Source organism: Aquila chrysaetos, chromosome 10 (assembly GCF_900496995.4).
Source record: "Aquila chrysaetos chrysaetos chromosome 10, bAquChr1.4, whole genome shotgun sequence".
In the NCBI taxonomy this organism is placed as follows: domain Eukaryota; kingdom Metazoa; phylum Chordata; class Aves; order Accipitriformes; family Accipitridae; genus Aquila; species Aquila chrysaetos.
In genome coordinates this window covers 20037180-20057119 of record NC_044013.1, presented here as the reverse complement: position 1 = coordinate 20057119, position 19940 = coordinate 20037180, and the positions used below count along the sequence as shown (strand labels likewise).

At 39.9% G+C, this 19940-nt stretch overlaps 1 protein-coding gene across 7 annotated transcripts in view; it reads left to right on the top strand.

Annotated features, from left to right (window-relative positions):
• The window catches only part of NYAP2 (neuronal tyrosine-phosphorylated phosphoinositide-3-kinase adaptor 2), a 147743-nt gene that overhangs the window by 53456 nt on the left and 74347 nt on the right, over positions 1–19940 (top strand). For 6 of the 7 annotated variants that reach the window (XR_003925425.1, XM_030028444.1, XM_030028443.1 and 3 more), the window contains one exon: positions 14315–14613. Coding sequence is in view for 6 of the 7 variants with exons in the window: in XM_030028444.1 (XP_029884304.1) it covers positions 14315–14613 (299 nt within the window). In the remaining variant the exon portion in view is untranslated. Of the gene's footprint in view, positions 1–13629; positions 13787–14314; positions 14614–19940 lie in introns of those variants that run through there. The other variant, XM_030028447.1, reaches the window with a different exon arrangement.

Sequence of the window (19940 nt, the reverse complement as noted above, 5' to 3'; positions counted from 1 at the left end):
AGTAGTAAGACCTGGTTTGGATAGCTTGGAGGCCCAGCTATTAACTGATGTGAGGCCTTTCTCATGTAAGCTCTTGTAATTTACTTAACATAGCTAATATTTTATAGTCGTAACTGCAGTGGAATGAGAACTCTATAATCATTCTGTAGGGAACTGAGCCCTCAAATTGCGTATAAAAACTCTGTGTTGCTAGAGCTTTCTGTAGGTTCAACTCACTGAGCTACTTAGTGGTTTATTAGCTATATTAACTAAGAACACGTGTATGTCTGCCCTTGAAAATTTCAAAGTTGCTTTGGAGAATTCCAAAGTGGGTTTCCATTGTGAAAGAGTTATCAGAACAAGCCTGTGTTGCTAGTTGCTATGTATCCCTCTCACATGTCTAACAAAGAAACTCTCTAAGTTGTTTTGCCCATTGACCTGCCAGTCACTTTAAACAACAGTGGAGGCAAGCTGCTTTGAGGGTCTAGAATTACTTATTTTTTGTTCAGTCTTCCAGGTATAAAGTAAAAACTATACAGATTAATTTTCCTTTGCCTTAATACAACAGGATTCAGAGTCTATCGAACACATCACTGCAAGCTCAACTTAATAATAATCTGAGTTTATAGGCTCACTCAGCCCGAAAATAAATTGAAAGGTATTAGAATTAGTTTCTTGCAGGAACATTTTCTGCCACAGAAGTTCTAATGAGCAGGTAGCAGACAGACTTGGCAAGGGCTAGAATAATAATAAAACACATTAGGAATGGAAGCTAGCAAAAAAAATGGAAAATGCAGCAAAACAAGAAGGAACAACAATGGCCGTTATTCCCAAAGAATACCAATGGAATTATTAAATTAAGTATTGGAGCATTGTCACGGGAAGACAGCACTCACTGAGGCTGAAGCTTTCTGCATAGGATGTGTAAATTGTATGCGTGGGAGGTATGCGCATGTGTATAACTGTCTCTAAATGAGATTTTGGGGAGCTTGAATCTGAAGAACTTTTTGTGGGTGATTTAGTCCTTGTTTCATCTCTCAATTACCTTGTACTTTGCAGTTAAAAGGCAGGACAGAGGAACAGCCTTGAGGTGACCAACTGACTGAGGAGACCTGTCTGACTCATGTTCTTTGCTGAGCCACAAGATGCAGCAGGGCACGGACTGCTCCTCTCCAGGGACAGCCTTAGTTGTTTGTCCAGCCATTCATATGCACAATAGTCACACTGAGTGACTTGACTTGTACGAAAAGTTGACATCTGTTTATTTCCATAGAAAACAGAACTGTTTGTTGATACCCAGCTCTAACCCTGTAGTCCTGACAAAGCATATAAAGTATCAGCAGGAAGGGTCCAAGCCTGACTTTGACAAAGGATGTGATGTGACTGTGATAATGGGACAGAGGGGACTGGGGAATGTAGTCCTGCTCAGGTTTCTCAGTTTTGTGGGTTTTTTCAAACTTGAGACATTATGTTGAATTTGACCCTCTGGTCTCAAAAGCAAGATGCTACTGATTTGATCAGTTTAGGTGTTTGCTTCCTACAAGCCTGCCTCTTTGATAGCTTCATGACTTTGCAAACAGACACTTCCCAGCTGAAATAGGTAGTCGGTTCACATTCTGACAACTGACGTAAACGTTTTGTGGAAGTAATATCAATGTCTTTTAAATGGGATCTTTAACTGCTCTCATTGTACATTCAGTCTTTCATTTCCTGGCTGTATTCCTGTTTTGTTTAATCATTTAAAAAAAAAAAATCCATAGACCTTCCTTTTTCTTTTCATTTCATCAGCCAAATTTAATGTTTTTGTCATGAGAGTGAAAAATGTAGGAAGATAGTTGATTTCTAGCTGTCATTCCTATACTACTTGTGGTGTGTGCAAGTGGAAAGGTCTAATAACAGACTTAAGGATATGTCTGGCTTTCCTTTTTCTGGTATGCACTACTCGATTCTGCTGAAAGTAAGGAATAAAATTAGTGCTGTTCATTTTCCTATAATTTGAAGCAATCCATTTTCTCCTAGCCTGAAATTCAGGTTATTTCCCAATCCCATTGTGTTCAGAACATGAAGGAAACACTCATCTGTTCAGTCCTAAAAAAGAAAATTCAAATGTGGCTTTACCAGGTCTCTTTGCTGATGTGGGCTTTCTCTGACGCACATTGATTGCCTGTCATACTCTGTAAATCAAAGTTATATATCTACATGTCCCATACTACTACTGCTAAAAAGGGATCTAATTGTTTCTCTATTCAGCTTGAAGGGCAGTAAACAGATTAATAAGCATATGCATAAATAACTCATATGTGTTATGAAAGATTATAATTTGCACTTATTTTTATCTGCATTTCAAGAATTACAGATGTTAGCCTCTATTAGACAACCCAGTTTTGTCACTTTCACAGTAGGGAATCTCTCCCTAGGAAATATTTTCTTTCCTTGACACTATTCTCTCATGAGCCCTCTTGAAGTTGATCTGGGTCTTGAATCACAGCTATCCTAAAGATTTTACTGGATACACCTGTGAATTATGAACTCCCTTTTAATATCTGAGGGTGGATTAAAAACTTCAGCTTGGATCACTCACAAACATCTACAGAACTCCATAGTTTTGATTTCCCAAGTTTTTTCTCTAGTGTCTTGCAGTCCTTAGATGGTGCTTAGTTTACCCTTCCAGAATCCAACAGCAGGATTAAAAAAGAGCCTTGGCTCTCATTTTAAGATTGTGTTGTTACTCATGGATATGAAGCAAAACTTGAAAACATGACCACAGGTAACCATATAACTTAGAACCCCCAATGGGAAATATGCTGGTTTTACCCTTTACCTCCACATGGATTCTAGAAGGCACTTTTTAGAGCTGCAATAATGTAATTGTGCTGCTTCTACCTTTTCTTACCTCTAATCATCTGCTTTTGTTGTAAAGCAATGCGTCCACTGGCTAAATAACTACGTGCTGATAGGCTTTGTTTAACAATTGTCATTTACTTCTTACTGAGTAAAAAATAAAATACAAATTGATTCTAGAGACCAGAATAATGAGCTGGTCATCACCAGAAATGTTAACGTTTCTGCATGCCGTTCTAGGTAGCCTAGAAAACAATTTCCCCGGTAAATTCACAGAAGTGTGTGTGAAGTCCAGTGTGGTTCATCCTTCCTAAAACTCAGTAGCCCTTTACTACATTTAGTAATTGCGTGGCAGTGCCTATTAAAAGATATGTTGCCATGAGCTCTCAGTAGGACTTGAAAGCCCGCCTGATCCAGTACTATACATAATGGCCCAAAATGTTTGAGTCAAGGCTGCTCTGGTTTAAGGTTTTTATCGTGAGACCATCTTGAAGGAATTTTTTTTTGGCTTAGCATTACAAAACGTGAAATCCTGGGGTAGCCAGTGCAGTAAGCACACAGCAGTAGGCTTCTGTGTCCTGTGTGGGCACTGAGCAGCAGGGCAGGGAAAGGGGCATCGTGTTCTGGAGCAGAGAACAACAGTATTTTCTTGTTTGTTTTTTTTTTTTAAAAAAGGCAGAGTTGAACAGAGTTGAATTACTCTTACTAGAGACACACAGATATCCCTTTGTGCTGCCTACTCTGCAGACTAGCTGATTTGGGCTGCAGTGCTTGGTGCATACATACAAGGTGTCTCTAAGCCCCTTGTTGGCTTAAGTTATTTTAAAGTAGACTGCTTCCTGCAATGTAGCATTGGGAGATAGAAAAACTGTTCATATTATGTCAGGGTTATGGTTTCTAGATAGAAGACTTTTCAAAGGGGCTTATGTGACCTAGAAACGTATATACACTAAAATTTATTACCAGCAACCTTGCAGATTTTAATAGTAATTCTTAGCGCAAAGAAAAGCAGCAACACATTATTTTTGGTTTGTCATCCTTTTGTAAAATGAGGTCCAGACTTTGTGTAACCCCGGTTGCCACAGCTCACCACCTCAATGCAGAGAAAGCGCTATTTCTTGTAAGCTCAGATACTTGGAACATGCCACTCAATGAATGACAGCTCCAAAGAGTTACCCGAGGAATAAAGGGAGTTTACACACTTTTAGTATGAACAGCACTAAGCTAATTGCCTCTCATGCAGGGAACTAAACCAGTACGTTCCCCACTTAATTTACCATTATACCATTGAATGCAGGTTGCAAGGGTGTTTGCTCTGTGTTTTAATGTTTTAACTCCCTAAAAAATCCTGACACAGATTTTCACAGCTTGGAAAACATCCTTACTGTTGCTTCAGCAAAATTTCATTTCACTGCAGCTTCATAGGTTGTAGTGATGATCCTTTCAGCAATGTAACTAAAGGAGCATTTATGTCACTAAAGGAGCATTTAAGTACTACCTTCCTTCCGTGCCAGAGCTTGTTGGATGTAGTTTTTACTCAACTATTTGGCAAAAAGCTACCCCTGCAAGAAAAGAATAAACCCACAACACAGCAGTGACCAAAAAATAATAATTAGCTGAACATCCCCATTTGCAAAAGTAATTCTGAGACTGATGAAAATCGGTGTGTGCTGATTTTTGGCAACTTTGGCAGGTTTTTTTTTGGTTTTTTTTTTTGTTTTGTTTTTTTGTTTTTGGCAGCTTTTATTGTAGCCGGTTGTCTCTGGTGTTAAATTGCCCTATATGTAGAGACCTTTCAGTAGTCTGCTAGAGTTACAGGATCTGGCCCATGAGCTATGTGTGTCGATACAGAAGAGAAAAGACTTCCTCTACTTTGCATTTGGATAATTCACCTTGATGTCTAAAGAGAATGCATGGACATGCAATGAATGTATTGGAAGACCTAAGTGTGGAATCGGTTCACGGACACTCTGGGCACATGTATACGTGGGACAAGCTATACTTTTGCTGGCTAGCCTCTTTCAGTGTCCTGACTGAAATCACTAAGTCTTAACCACTTATATGCCTACTATGCTTGCTTTTCACACACTCTGACATGCAATATTAAATCAACTCTGTTTCTGAAAATATAATGTCCTTTTTTACTTATTTCCCTGAGCAAATAACCAGTTTCTGACAACCCTGGCTAAGAAACTGACATCCATCAAGGCAGGGCAAAGAGTTGTTTTATCTTATTTTTCTAAATTTAGGTGTGAAGCATATTAATATTCTGTTGTGGCAATAGTAGTCACTTCGCTATGGATAAAAAAGTGATATAAGCAGAGAGATTTTCAAAGCGACTTTGTATTTTAGTGAACAAGTCTCTCCAGGCTTTAACGCTGAGAGCTGTCGATACTGATGTACAGGATTTAATGTAGTTTTATTTACCAGATTGAGACTATTTAGGGAAGAAGGAAAGACAGAGACGAGTGTACACATCTGTGTAGAGTGATTCCCTTTCCTGTTTTCTGGGTTTATCACACCTGTGAAGAATGTTTCACTTAGGGTTTGGAGTCTTTGTTTAATTTTGCAAGGAACAGACAGATATTCATGCTGTCTAGTTAAATCACAAAGTGGTGATCGATACATGAGCTGAAACCTTCCCTCCAGAAATCAGAAGGAACAGAGAGATGGTAATACGTATACTTAATAGCACAAGGTTATTAATGCTAGCTGTGAAGTCAAGGCAATGGACTCCAGCAGGGCTGTTCCAGTGCAAAAAAGGATTTTCTGGTGAAGATTTCTAGGGGTTCCAGCACCTGTGTCAGTAAGGTGACCTATCCAGGAGAGCATTTATGTAGTTAGGGTGGGGTAAACTGCAGTAAGTTACATTTTCTTGTTTCCTGTGGGAAGACCAGTGCAACACACAGAAACATTATAAGCCTTGCACTGTTTTGTAGAAACTTACACTGTGCATTCCACTTAAATAGAAATGTAAAATACAATTTGTAGATTAAAATTGATTTAGTTCCATTTAAATTGCTAATGTGCAGGTGCTTTTTTAGTAACTACAAACTGACCCTGAATATCTATGAAAGCAGTACCTAAAACTGTACCTGGAATATTTGCATATATGCCTGTTGAAGAGAATGCAAATCCCGGAGTTTTGCCATGTGCTGACATGTCTGGAGGCAAAATTGCCTTATATGAATATAGCAGATCTGGAGTGGAGAGCTGCCAAAAGACAAGCATTTGCATAAAACTGTCCGTTCATTGCAGCCTGCATCCCTGTCGCATCCCTACTGTGACTGTGCAACTGAGACCTCCTCCCAGGCTCTCTATGCCAGGCAGTGCCTCTCCCTTTCTTACCTACTCACATGGCATTTATAAAAGAAAACAGAGAGACAAGCCAGCCCAGGGAATATATTTTGAACTGAGAGTTATGAATTACAATATTATCAGAAGAATTATGTGAATAACTGGAGTTTCAGGTCACTAGTTGAGCAAAAAAAATTTATATGTTTTGCTACAGATCACACTTAAGTGAAATTTGTGGGGAGTTTTCCTCCAAAATGAAATTTTCTTCTTCCTGTTCACTGCCAGGTCAGGATTGAACTCCTTTCTCTTGGGGGCCAGAGGCCATAGGAAGCATTTATTTAAAACCTTAATTTCCTTGTATTTGAGCTTGGATTGTAAAGGGAAAGTAGAGTCATGTTTGCTCAAGGGACTCAGAAGAGCATCTGTACAATCACTGTTTGAAATAAGCCTGAATCTGGAAAGGTTAGACACAGTGTAATATCTCAACAGGCACAGTGCACTTGGTTTACAAATCACCGTTCTTAGAGTCCTGGCACATTTCATTCATTTGTCCAGGTTTAAACTTTTCCCAGCATCTGATCCACAAAAATGCTTTTTTTATTTTTTACAGCTTTTCCTTTCATTACAACTCTTTGACTCAAAACCAAAGAAACATTTTATTACAAAAGTCCACAAAAATTACTTTATATATTAATTTATTCCCATATCTCATTGAAATATTTACTTAGCCACAGTTGCGCAGGCAGAGTGGAGTCTGCGCCATGTGGTTTTCCACTGAATGTGACAAAAACACAGCCTTGTTCTAGCTCCACCTGCTTTTGACAGGATGCAAAACCCCACTCCATTAATGTGAACATGCATTTGCACTCAGTTTAAACATTGCATATGTTTGATGTCTAATTCTAGGTGACTCTGAACATACGAGCTTTCACTTACTGGCTTTTAGCTGTGCATCTCCCATGCAAAATTAAAAATTTCTGTAGTCATATAAAAGCACAGCGCTTTTCACTCCTGCCTGTTAAGTGTCCTCTGTATTCAGAACTTACAGACCTTTCCATATACATCAGTTAGTTACCAGTCCTACCTGGGGCTGCAGCACTGGAGACCCTGTGCCCCAGATACAGTAGCAAGTGTTGGTCTTCTGAGGAAAGCAACATCAGGCCATTGTGGATGTTCAGCCCAAAGTACTCTTTGGTAGTTCCCAGTTTAAGAGGCAGCCTACTTAAGATAGAAGGAATGTCAGTGGAAATAAGAAGTAGTACCTGCACTTCTGTTCAGACTCATGAAATACAGTTTTGTTAAGCTCTCTGTGGATCAGAAAGGTCCTTACTCCTCAGTTACTCCTTTCTAAGCTGTCTAGCTTATGTTAGATTTGTTGTAAAAATAGCATACATAGTTTTTATCAGTGTTTCTTACAAAATGTTTTGGGTTTGGTTTTGATTTTTTTTTTTTTTTTTTTTTTTGGAAAACCCCAACTATTGCTAGCATTTTCAACTTTTTGCATTATAAAAATAGTTTACTGTGGAGCATAGCAGATCATCATTTGATATTAGGTTATCTGGCATCTTACGGAAAACCTGCTGTGGACAGTCTTGGTTAGTTTTGCTTTTATCATCCATTGTGCACTGCATAGGAATTACAGCTGTCTTTTGGTTGCTTACCAGGGACTCAGTTAATCTTTCAGTGCAGCCACAACATGTGGTGGTTCAGTTTGATATGGAGAATCTTCTGCATGCAAGATTCAGTCCTGTTGTGGATGGCAGGAGCCAGACTCTCAACAGCAGCAGAGAGTGCTGTTAGGGGTCTGTTACATTTATAGGATGGCTTGAAAAAATTATTTCCTAGGAATAATCTAGTGTCAGACTATGTGGGCACACCTCTGCAAGTGGTATTGCTTAGAACAGTTTCGCAAGCAACAAGCAATTTCTGCAAGGCTTCCTAGTTATTTCAGTGTGATAATGTAGGTACACAAAGAGGGAGTGTCAACTCATTGCATGTTTGCAGGATCAAATCCTGGGCCTGTGGGTTTGACAAGTGTGATAAAAGAATAATTTTATTTTATAGCACTACTGTATTCTGTGTCCTGAGAGGCCTGACTTCTTAAGCAGCGCCTGATCTCCTACCTCAAAAGCAGAGGCATATGGCAGAGGTAAGATGTTTGATGTGCTGTGCAGACATGTCAGCTGCTCACTTTAGATAGTCCTCCAGGTGCACAAAATTACTCTAAATTTGACCTTTGTCATGATCATTTACACTTTAGCCTGTACCTAAATGGATGGTAGTATTATCCTCTGGATCTTGATGTAAGATTGTCATGAGTCATTTGGAGTCTTTCAGAAAAGTAATGTAGAAAAAAATCACGTATGTATATTCCTTGGGAATAAGGAGGGGGAACTCTGAAGTGTGATTTTAAAAAAATAAGAGAAAAGTGCGTAATTTGTTTGTTTAATTTCTATAATAAAAATGGTGTAGATTTGTGTAAAGCCATACTTATAGTGTAGTTCCTGAATCCGTGAATGTGATCCTGCCCTTCTTTCTTCAGTATTACATTTCATGGTCTTCTGAAATCATGTTTAGGGGGATAAAAATAGTATATCTTCTGTTTTTTGGCATCCAACCTCTAATTTACAAATATAATTTATGCTAATCTTGAAAGTGCTTCTCAGATACAAAGTAAAATGTGTCATCCTTAGTATTTGTGTGTATAATTTATTCTGATGGGGAATAGACATTTCAAAGCCATTTCAGCCCTTTATACTCAGAATATTTGATATGAGCAGAGGAGCTGGGTATTCCTTGCTGTAAGAGTAAGGAAGTGGTTAAAGTAACAGTAGCTATTCTCTTAACCCAAAAATGGTAGATGCATTAAGAGATGAACTGCTGTTTGCTCAATCAAGCCAGCTCATATACAATCTTTGAGTTAAGTATTTTTATTCCTTTTGTATTTTTGCTGATGATTAGTCGTTTTTATGATGGACTTATAAAAATCTTCCTATGTCATCACAGTTAATTTTTTTGTGACTTCTCTTTTCTTCAGTCTCTGACTCGGATGGCTTCCCTGATGGATTTCCTGCATGTCATGGGGGGGTAGCACTGCGTGGGTTTGCAGCTCCCCAGAGTGGAGAGGCCTGGTCATCCATGTGCGTTGTTTGCCCTGTAATTTATAGTTCTCCCCACTTCTGCAGAGGAGACTGCAGAGACTCCCAGCTCAGTTTCTGCCAGCTACCAAACCAGTATCTGTGACTGAGTCTTCCACAAGCACAAGAGGAGTGAGCAGCTGCTATTGAAGTGGCTTCTCCTGGTTGTCTGGAATTTCAATACTCAGAGAAGGACAGTGACCTGCTGGGGTCCCAGACTGGCATGTATCACAGCAAAGAAATGGCAAAATACTTTCAAAGATGCCACGTCAGTAGCAGAGTACATTCCCATTCCTCCTGCTTAGGAGGTCAAGTCTCACAATCAGGTGTAGTTCGCCTTTTGAACTTGTGGATAAAAAGTTGGAAAATCTCATGTAAAGGAGCCCAGGAAAAAAACAATAGAAACTGTACAAAGATGAGGAGAACTACCAAGTGGTTCTTGGTGCCTGAGGCGTGAAACTAATCCAATGTAAGTCTGAACTGATAAGAAAATTTCTGGATAAATACCAAGAACAAGGGTAGATAGATGACTGGGAAGAAAATGTAGCTGTAAGGTATTCTGACTTTATGGGACTTAGATATTCCCAAGAATTCTCCTACTCTTTATAACTGCACTGAGGGATTGAATATTCCACGTTGTTTATGGTTAAAGCAGTAACACCAAGTGAAACAAAAGTTTTCACACAACTATTAATTTGTTTTCCAGGAACTAATTCAGTTTCTGTCTGGACCAAGTAATGAAACTTCACAGCAAATTAAAACTGTTATTTGCAATGCTAAGTAGGAACAATGCAAATTAAAAAGACCACACTGATTGAGGCAGGCAGTCTCTGGATACTTTTTCTGTCATGTATTTTTCAGCAATGTGATGAGAAGTTCTTTTTCTTGGTTTTCTAACTTAACAACTTGAGAATATATTCCTAGTCAATAGAAACATTATAACTCATGGCAAAGCAAGGTAGAAATGACCTTGCCTGTGCTCTGTCCATTTAGAGTATTTTCTGTGTTCATTTTTAACGTTTAGCCTTCCTCTTTAACTTGCCCTCTTGGGATGTGTAACAAAATGAATAATACAAAAGACTTTCCCCTCAGTAGTTCTTCAAACACGTAAACATTTCAGTTATTCCATGCTGTAGTTTCGTCAATGCTCCAGTATCTACTTGATAGAATAGAGCAGGCAGAGCACAATAAGCTGAGCTGTAATGTGTCCAGGACTGTGATGATTACAGCTTACGTGCAGGCAGGCTGATTCTGCAGGTAGGAACAGCAAGGTCAGTATGGCTTTATGCTAGCCCAGTTCTGACCTCAGAAATCTCAGCTGACAGATAAAACCTGTATTGGAGGTATAACAAGACTCATCAGGTCCATCAGTTGGAGCTCTTGTTCATATTTTAGAAATGAAAGCTGAAATCCACTATTACTGATTTAAGGCAGGTCCAGCCATTTGGGTATTTGTTGTAACGATTCAATTCCAGTACTGTGTGGAAGAGGGAGAGGGATGGGTAGCTCGCTTATCTTCCAGTGCATCCAAGAAGGGGCGTGTAATCGCAGCACTCGATGGTCTATATCAGACTTGTTAGGTAGGCTTTGGAGAAGCCCTGTAACATGTTTTTGAAAGGAGAGTTGCTTTAGAACACTCTTCTTAAGGGTGTCTGGAGCCAACCTCACTGCACTGCCCTTTTTTCTATCCACTGCAGCATCAGTCACTACACCTAGGCAGATGCCAAAGTGCATTTTCAGCACAAAGTCAGCTTTGCTGTGTGTAACATGAATGATTGTATGATTAATTTTGTTATTGTATAATTCATGTCTCTCTTTGTAGACAAATGTCTTGCGTTTTTAACAGTTAGTTAAACGCTGTACATAATTCTCTGTCAGAGAAGCAGTTGAACCTGGCCAAGTTCAAACTGAAACTTCCCAGAGGAATAATCCAAATCTGTATTTCCATATATATTAATAAACTGTGTAATACTTGCAGCAACTTACATAATACAGTTTGAAATGAGATAGACCTCATTATCAGTACAGTGAGGAGCACAGAGGCTCTTTCCTGTCAGAAATAATGGAGTGAGATCTACACAGTTATTTTCCCTCGCTATCTCTGTAGTCATTTATGCAGCAAGGTGTGTATAAATCTTTCTTGGCCTGTTGTGCTGTAGTGGGACATACACCAGTCCCAGCCAACTCCTGTGGTTGCAAGCAGGAGGAGTATATAAATAAATCCTTTAATTGTCTCGTTTCATGATGTCACATCAGCAGCACTGTGCATTGCGAAGCTGTGTTGCACAAGTCCAAATGGAGCTTCAGCATGCTGCTGCCTGAGGGTAGGGGATGCCACATTTGAAATCTGCCGTCCTGCTTTTGTGCTTGTGCTCTGGAGTGAATCCTTTCTCTTTGCACCATGGTGGATTTCAGTCTGTATTAATGAGATGTGAACTTGGCACTCCATCCATTGTTACGCTTGCCACTTGCTAGTCAAGCTATGCTAGGAAACACCCACTGCCCAACACTCAGGAATCGCTACTGGGATAAGTAACAAACCTAAGCCTTTTGTGATCCTGGTCGATGACCAGGGTCCACGACCAAGAATTAGAGGCTAGTCTTCTTCAGCTTGGGATTTACAGTGCCTAACCATCAGCCGAAGGTTGGCTCCTACGCTCAAAGAGAAATGGACTCTCTTTTAAACATGGCTGAAAAGAGAAAAATGGTGTCCTGCTGTTTTTGTCTAGTAGCTGAGCAGAGGATGTAGAAAAGCAAGACCAGATCTACTTCGGCCACGAAGTGGAACAGCAAGGTCTGTTCCCATCTGTACCTGCAACCTCTCTCTGACCTGGCTATAGGCTGTTTATTCTGGAGTAAGTGTAGGAAGCAGGTAAGACAGGTTTTCATCTGTGATGTTGAAAGGAATTCAATAAAGAATTAAAGTTATGGGAAGGGAGGGAAAAAGAAAGGATGTGATTTAATTGTTTAATGAGATAGTGCATTTAGACACTGGACTTATACTTTGAAAGTTTTTATTTCTGGAATACAAGATGCAGCAATTCGGCAAAAAACCCATGCTTTGTATAAACGCAGTTCAGTGCATTCTTAGGAAAAGGGTGAATCCTATCACCTCAGTGGAATTTGTGCAAGTCTATCCAGAACAGAATCTGTTCTATAGTGTGTGGTTTAAACACCTCCACACAGCAGTGAAGTAAATGCACTAATTAAATAGTGTAACCTGATAAGAATTTTAATGTCAGAGACATGGCGAACTGAAATTTTGTTTGCTAAATGTGATTTATCCAATGGACTTAAGGAAGCAGACTCCCTAGCTGCATTCTTCAGCATGTTTGGATAGTAATCTTTAAATAATGTGACAGACCCTTCTCATAGTCCAGCATCAGAGGATTATATTATTTTCAGAACAATTTAAGAAAGATTAGTATAGGCATAGTTAATCATTTAAATTAGCTACAGGTTTTTTATTAATCTTCAAATTAATTAATTCTACCTTTTGATCTTTCTGACTGCAAATCCCTCTGGAATTGATGCCAGTTAGGACTTGGTAATAACTTGGTTATGAACATGGACCAGTGTGTGCATATGCGTGGCATGCATGTGTGCACGTGTGTGTGTACGTGTGCAGGTAGGTGTCAGTGCCCCTGGAGAGTGGCACATGTTCAGTTACACCTGTTCAGTTGTTACCAATTTGGGAAATGGACCTCTCCACTAGTTGAAATTAAATAAAAATGCAAGGATGGTAGTAAGCACACAAAGGTTCTGCTTTATCACGCATAAAGTTTTGCGTTGCATGGTGCCAATCTGATGCTTTTAGGACAATTAGATACAGCTTGTGTATTACCTACAATGAAGATGGGAACAGTATCAGGGAATGAAGTGACCTTACTCTTCACATGAACCATTGCAAAATGTTCTTGTATTTTAAAGAAGGAAGTGTGTTCCAGCACCAAATAAACTGCACCAGCCCAACACAACATTGCATAGGAAACTTAGAGGAGCAGACTGACCCTGCTTAGAGCTTCACACTGTGTGAAGGAGAAACAGGAGGAAATTAGGGCTTTCCGGGACTTAACAGTTCTCATACTGACATTTCTACGTGCCCACAGTGGTACCATTTCAAACCTCCTTGAAAACAGGCCCATGTTGACCTGTGTGTGTTGCTGAGTTTCTTTGCATAGTCCACTGAATTGCCTTAATTGAAATGTGCTCTAGGTTTACAGTATAAGCATCAGTAAGAGCTGTTTTTCAGAACTGATAAGCATGTATGAGTAGCAGGAATAATACCAGGTTCTCCATCCTGCCATCCACAGTACAATGTAGTACTTGATATGACAGCACTTGTTTCAGCTGAGCTTTCCTTCTTCTTCTATAGCTGTGTTTCTGAATGGTTGGAGGTTATTTTCTTCCTGGTGTCCCACAGCCCATTGCCTTTTCATCTCCTGCTTCTGTATCTTACTAGTCTGATGCTGCTCATGTTGCAGCTTCATGTGGATTTGATGAGATGATAATGTTCAGTTTCCTATATCCAAGTAATTTTTAGAGCATTTCTTTCTCTTATGATTCTTTAATCTGAAGGGAAATGATTGATTGGACTGCAAAAGCCTTGGTTCCCGAGGTACGAGTGTCTGTAGTCAAAGATGAGTGCAGGGGAGTGCAGATCAATACACGATGTTGCATTTCTAAAGCAGTATTCTTTGCCCTACTCACAGTCTCTTGTCTTCCTGAAAACTTGGTTCTGACTTCCGATGTTTGAAATTTGTTCTATAGAAAATTTCTAGTCACAATGCTATGAAACCTGAACAAAAGCTTTTCTCAATTTCTTCTTGTAAAATTTTAAGTGAGTGCATAGAGGTATATCTGTGTTTCAGTTGTTGGCAACTTATGTTGAAAAATAGACTATTCTAGTAGTCATCTTGTTTTAAGAAAAGATAAGAGCATTGCTTGTTTCTAAATTCAAAAGTACAATCTGCTCATCACAGGCAGAACTGAGACCCTGGTTCCAGATACAGTTCAGGCAAAGGCGAATCATTTACTTGTATGTGTATTTTCTCTTACAGCATAGGTGGAGAGGTAGTGAGAGGAAATGAAGGAAGCTATGTGGGGAAGCATTTCCGCATGGGATTTATGACAATGCCTGCTCCTCAGGACAGACTGCCACATCCTTGCTCCAGCGGCTTTACCGTGAGATCCCAGTCTCTTCATTCTGTTGGAGGAACCGATGATGAAAGTAGCAGCTCTCGTAAGCAGCCACCTCCAAAACCTAAGAGAGACCCCAACACCAAACTGAGCACCTCATCTGAAACAGTCAACACTGGAACAACAAGTAAAGGTGGGAAACTACCGGACAGGACTGAAGGTAAACTCTATAATTCTTTTGAGAAAAGGTTTTTCGTGACCCAGTGTTAAGATTATCCAGTTGATAAACTTGCATTTAAGAATTACCTGTATGTTTCCCCATCTGTGTAACAGTGCCAGCACAGATATCCTAGATCACTGTTCTCTAATTTTTGGACCAGTGGGTAATTGCCAACCTTTGACATTTCTCACAGAACCGTACCACTTATATGGCCTGGTTATAGCCTGGGGAATGAGTTGAATTTATTCAAAATGAAGGGAAAAAGGGATTGCTACCAGATGACATGTAGGACAATGTTACCTGCATGCCAGCCAAGGACCACTCACATATCACTAGCACTGTGTAAACCACAGCTTTGGAAAGGGTCCTCCTCAACAAAGAAGTGAAGGGCAGAAATTATTAAAAAGAATACTGTGTGGCCCTGAAAATCTACAGCAAGGAGATATCATCCTATGGTAAAAATTGTACCCGAGATGATATAATGTATTACCCAAAGCTTCTGTTTGCACATGAGTCTACATTCCCATTCCCCCCACTTACGTTTCAGCCAATGCAGCATTCAGAAGAAAAGAAACGAATGTGTTCAATAAGGATATCACTTCCTTACTCTGAACTACTAAAGATGAGCTAACGCTATAGGGATCTTCTCCTTTCTTTCTTCCATGCTGGAAATGCATTTTGTGCAGCAGTAGGACCAGCTGTACTCCCCGCTAGGAGAGATCAGGACGACTGCTTCACAGTGTGAACTGTAAGAAGGAACCCTTAGGGACTTTGATCAGTGCTGGTCTTTCCCACTGCTATGTTACATATCAGTTTTGACAACCCATACAGTATGTTGTGGTCTTAGTGGATATTCTTTTTGCTTGTTGTTGTGGCCAGGAATACGTTACTTACATTCGTGCTACAACCCCTTTTAAGCAAATCTGATTTTAAAAACTCATCAGTGATCACAAAGGTGCAAAGGACTGTGTAATTCAACGGGTGGCACATATGTCTGCAATTGCGAGGTTGAACACAAACACTGAACAAAACTGTAGATTTATTTATGCTGTTGTTGGTAGCTATTTTGCATGTGACATTTACCATTATTTCCATAGCCTGTCCTCTACAGTGACCATTACATCAACTCTACTGAACCAACTAACATGACAAATCCAAGCATTAAGTAGCTGCCCTTAATAAAAGCAGCTTATCACAATTTTACTGGACTAAAGCCTACATAGAAATGATTCAGATTTGTGCCACAGATTTAAAATCTCATCCAGCATTATTATTATGGAAGGTTCTGAAAATTCTGCTTCCTTTCCCTCATCTCCTCCTGCCATCTGATACTTGACACCAAGGACATAATATGTAGTCATGCCCATTCTGACAGATTTCAAAGTCTGAAATAGTTTGACATTTCTGTTTCCAAGGCCAAGCACCACTTTACCTCCTCCCACTCTGCGCAGGTTGAGCTTGATCTATCTGATCACATGATGGTTACTAGTGGTATACATGGTATTGTAGCAGTGTTCACTTTGGATAATCTGTATGGCAATGGTACTACTACACCATAGTACTAAGTATTGCAGAGTGCCTTGGATTCATTATTATAATCAAAAGCTGAATATTCATAGCAAGATCTTTGGAAAGAACTGATGAATGAGTAATACTCCATCACTAGTATAAAAGGTAATACCTAAATGTTACCTTTTAGTGTGACTAAATGCCTTTTATGTAATATTGAGAATCTCTGTGATACTTAGTATATGACCTGTATTATATTCAGTCTGCTGGTTTATATGGAGTGCAGCAATGGGCACTTTTAGACTATCACGAAGAAGTTCCTGGAGATTTTAAATCGACAGAACCCTTTAACCATGCCGTTGGTTTTGTGTGTTCAGAATATCTGCCCTGTTTGTATGTGTCTGGTTTTATATGTACCAGGCTTACAGGGGTTTCACCAAAGAGTTTGATGCATAGGAAGTAAGATCAGATTGTAGGGTTTTTTTGAAGCAAGCAGTCAAATTTTAAAGTCTGAGATAGACTCAAGAGTGGTACAATATGGTGTTTGGATGAACAGGCTGGATTTCTAAAAAGCTTTGCTCTTACCAGCAGGGGCTTTGTTATCACCTGTGCACTCCAAGATAACGTGTTTGTTTTGATGAAAGAATTTTCACAGTCATCATCTGGCTAGCATAGGAGTGCTTATATAAAAACTGTGGTTGTACATTGATGAGGACATCTAACGACGAGCAGAACCGAATGAAAGTCAAAGTTCATTATCTGCAGTATTGATTTGATACAAATATTAAACCAACTTTGTCACAGAATATGAAATTGTTACTGTTGCTCTACAATTAATTCCAAGCAAATTTAGTACCTGAAATTGTGTCTAGCTCAAAGAAACGTGTGAAGCTCTGATTCTGCCAGTCTGTTTTTTATGTGCAAGTGGTTAAGTTTTTCCATATCTAGTAGTTCTCATTCTAGTAGCAGTTTTTGAATTCAAGAAATTGTAAACCTGTATCTTTCCAATTTCAGGTGATATAGTCCATAGGGTACAATATTCATGTTCTCCTCGGGAGGTCTTTGAAAGCTCAAGTCCAAGAACATGCAGGTTTAACTTTCAGTCACTGTTGTCCGTACTGAACCCAAATATTTGTATATGCATCTCACACATTTGCATGTACTTGTGGTATTTGCAGGCTGAATGGCTACAGCTTTTTCCAGGAACTATGGAAAACAATGATGAAAAACCCTATTTTTCTCCATCAATTATTGTGGAATCTCTACAAAGGAGTTGTCACAAAATTGTTCCCAGTTCTTTTTTTTTTTAATGGCAATGCAGAGTAATTCAGACTATAACATTTATTGTCTGACCCTGTCGCTCCTTTGAAAAGGAATTTGCTACATTTCCTAGGCAACCAGGGACAGCCTCACCACTCATTTTTATTTATATGTTTACTTTTTGGTTTTTTTGATAATGATCCAGTTTGTACAAACAAAAGCAGTTACTGATGGTAACTTTTTTTCTGATCATGGTAAAGTCAAAATATTGAAACCATCCCATCATAATAACTACCATAACATGAGATTATATTTTGAATATGAGTCTGATTTTACTGCAGAAGTGGGAGAAGAAATTTGGTCATGAGCTTGAAAGACCTTTTCCTCCTGAAGTATAGATAGCATCAGTAACAGCCACACCAGCTCTGTACACTTTTCCTATAAGTGCTCTTGCTTGCAAATTTGTGGGACTGTGAGAATCTTCTTTTAAGTTGCGACAACACATATTAACCCTGTCTCACCATGCAGCAGTGTGATAACACTTTGGTTTGTGTGTTTTATCCCAGTCTACCTTGGCTCTGCCTGAAAGAGCACTCTCCAGCCTGAAGGCCTCATTCTCCTTAACTTGACTTTAATTTTGTTGCCGTGTTTCCACGCTTTTGTGTCCCTGCTTATGCTTCAGTATTCCTTCTTTACTCTTCGGCTACCTCTCATATGCACCCACTGCACGCCTTCCCCCCAGTGCATTTCTCCTCCATGAGAGATTTCTAGAAAGTTGTTTTTAAAAACGTGGGTTGTCTTTTCTGCAGAGTTTTCAAACGCTGGTAGGAACAGCAAACAAATGTAGCTATGCCCCATACATCACACGTTGGAAGTGAGAAGTGAACTGAAAAGGGTAATTTTAAATGACATTTCAGTGTGGAAGACATATCTAATCTTGATCCTGAAAGGCTCTTTATCGAGAAGATGCAGGAGTTTAATTAATTGATGTGCCCAATCTTACAGAAAAAGGAATTAATAAAACAGTATAATTGGTGAATGTAACCAGCCTCAAGCAGTGTTTTTTGATATGATCACTGCATGTCCACCAAAAAACCTTATGGATCTACCGCAGCGCAAACATAAAATGAAGAGGTGTAAGTGCATTGCATTTTGAAAGTTAACTTGTTGTTAAAATTCTGTTTAGTAATATGGATGATGGCTCCATTAGATAAATATATGCATATAAATTATATATAATATAATGTAATTTATGTATACATAATATACACATGTGTAATGAAAATGCAAGTTGTGTGTGCCTGCATGCACGTGCAAACATGCGCACACAAATGCAAATTAAAACTCACAGTAGCATTTTCAAAATGCTGTTCGTGGTTGCAATTTTGCTCCTTCCAGAGCCCATGGGAAGTTTAGGTCTAATACATGAAAATGCTTGCAGGGATTCCCACCTCTTAAACCCACTCAATTTGTTTAGTGTTTTCCTTTTGAGTGTCATGTGTGGAAGAAGATATCCTTCTTGCTGCTTTCTAAGCCCATGCAGTGGAAGCCTCTGTCTGTTGCTCAGCAATCTCTAGAGGTGGGCAAACTGTAAGGAAAATTTTCATCTGGAGAAAAGCAATTACAGTAACTCTAACTGGGGTTGCAGTCTAGCTGGTCTCTCTCATAAATCTAGTTCTCTGTCAGCTAGACTGGCGACTCTGCATTGTATACTTGAACTTTTGCTACTCTCATTAAACAGAACTTGGATTAAAGGGATTTAGCGCTTTTGCTGGTTTTGTGTGGTGCTGGTTTCCTTTTATTTCCTACGTTAGCGAATAATGTATTTAACCTGAACTTTGAAATAGTGTCCTCTGCAGTAACCATGTCATGTCCTTCCTTATAGCCAGATCTTATTCCCACATCTTTTCATCCGTGCCTACTAAAGGAAGAAATATCCCTAATGAGCCCTATTCAGACCTAACGAGTCTAAGGGGACTGACAGATGAGTTCTGGTGGGTATAGCTATGGGCAGCTTAAGATGCTACTGCTTCTGGGCTGTCTGCTTGGCCTCCTGCCAGATGTGACAACCCAGTGCTGAGGTAGCTGAATGCGATATTTTAGGGACACGTCTTTGAGACGCGGGTGCTGCTGCACCACCCTGCTGCTGGGCAGGAGCTGTGGCAGGGGAGTGGGGTGGGCAGGTCTGGGCAGAAGCATCCTGCGGCAAAGCCTGTCAGCCCTGCGCAGCGAGCACAAGGCTTGTGCGGATGGCTCTTGCAATGCGCTTCCTCTTAGTGAGGGCCAGGCATCGCTGTGGGCTGCGTTGCTGCTGCAGTGGCGGGGTGTGGGTCTGAGAACAGGGGCAGGGCTGGCTGCATGGCTGCGGGAGGATGGGCCGTGCTGCCTCCGGAGGTCCGGCCTCCAAGGCTTCCTCCCAAGGCATGGGCTCCTCAGCCAGGTGCTCGGCTGGAGCCCCCATGTGTCATGGTGCCTGCGAGGCCCAAGTGCTTACATGTTGTGCACCGTATGGTTTTTTAGCTCATTTTCTTCTTTCCTACAGCCTGCTCTGTATTTCA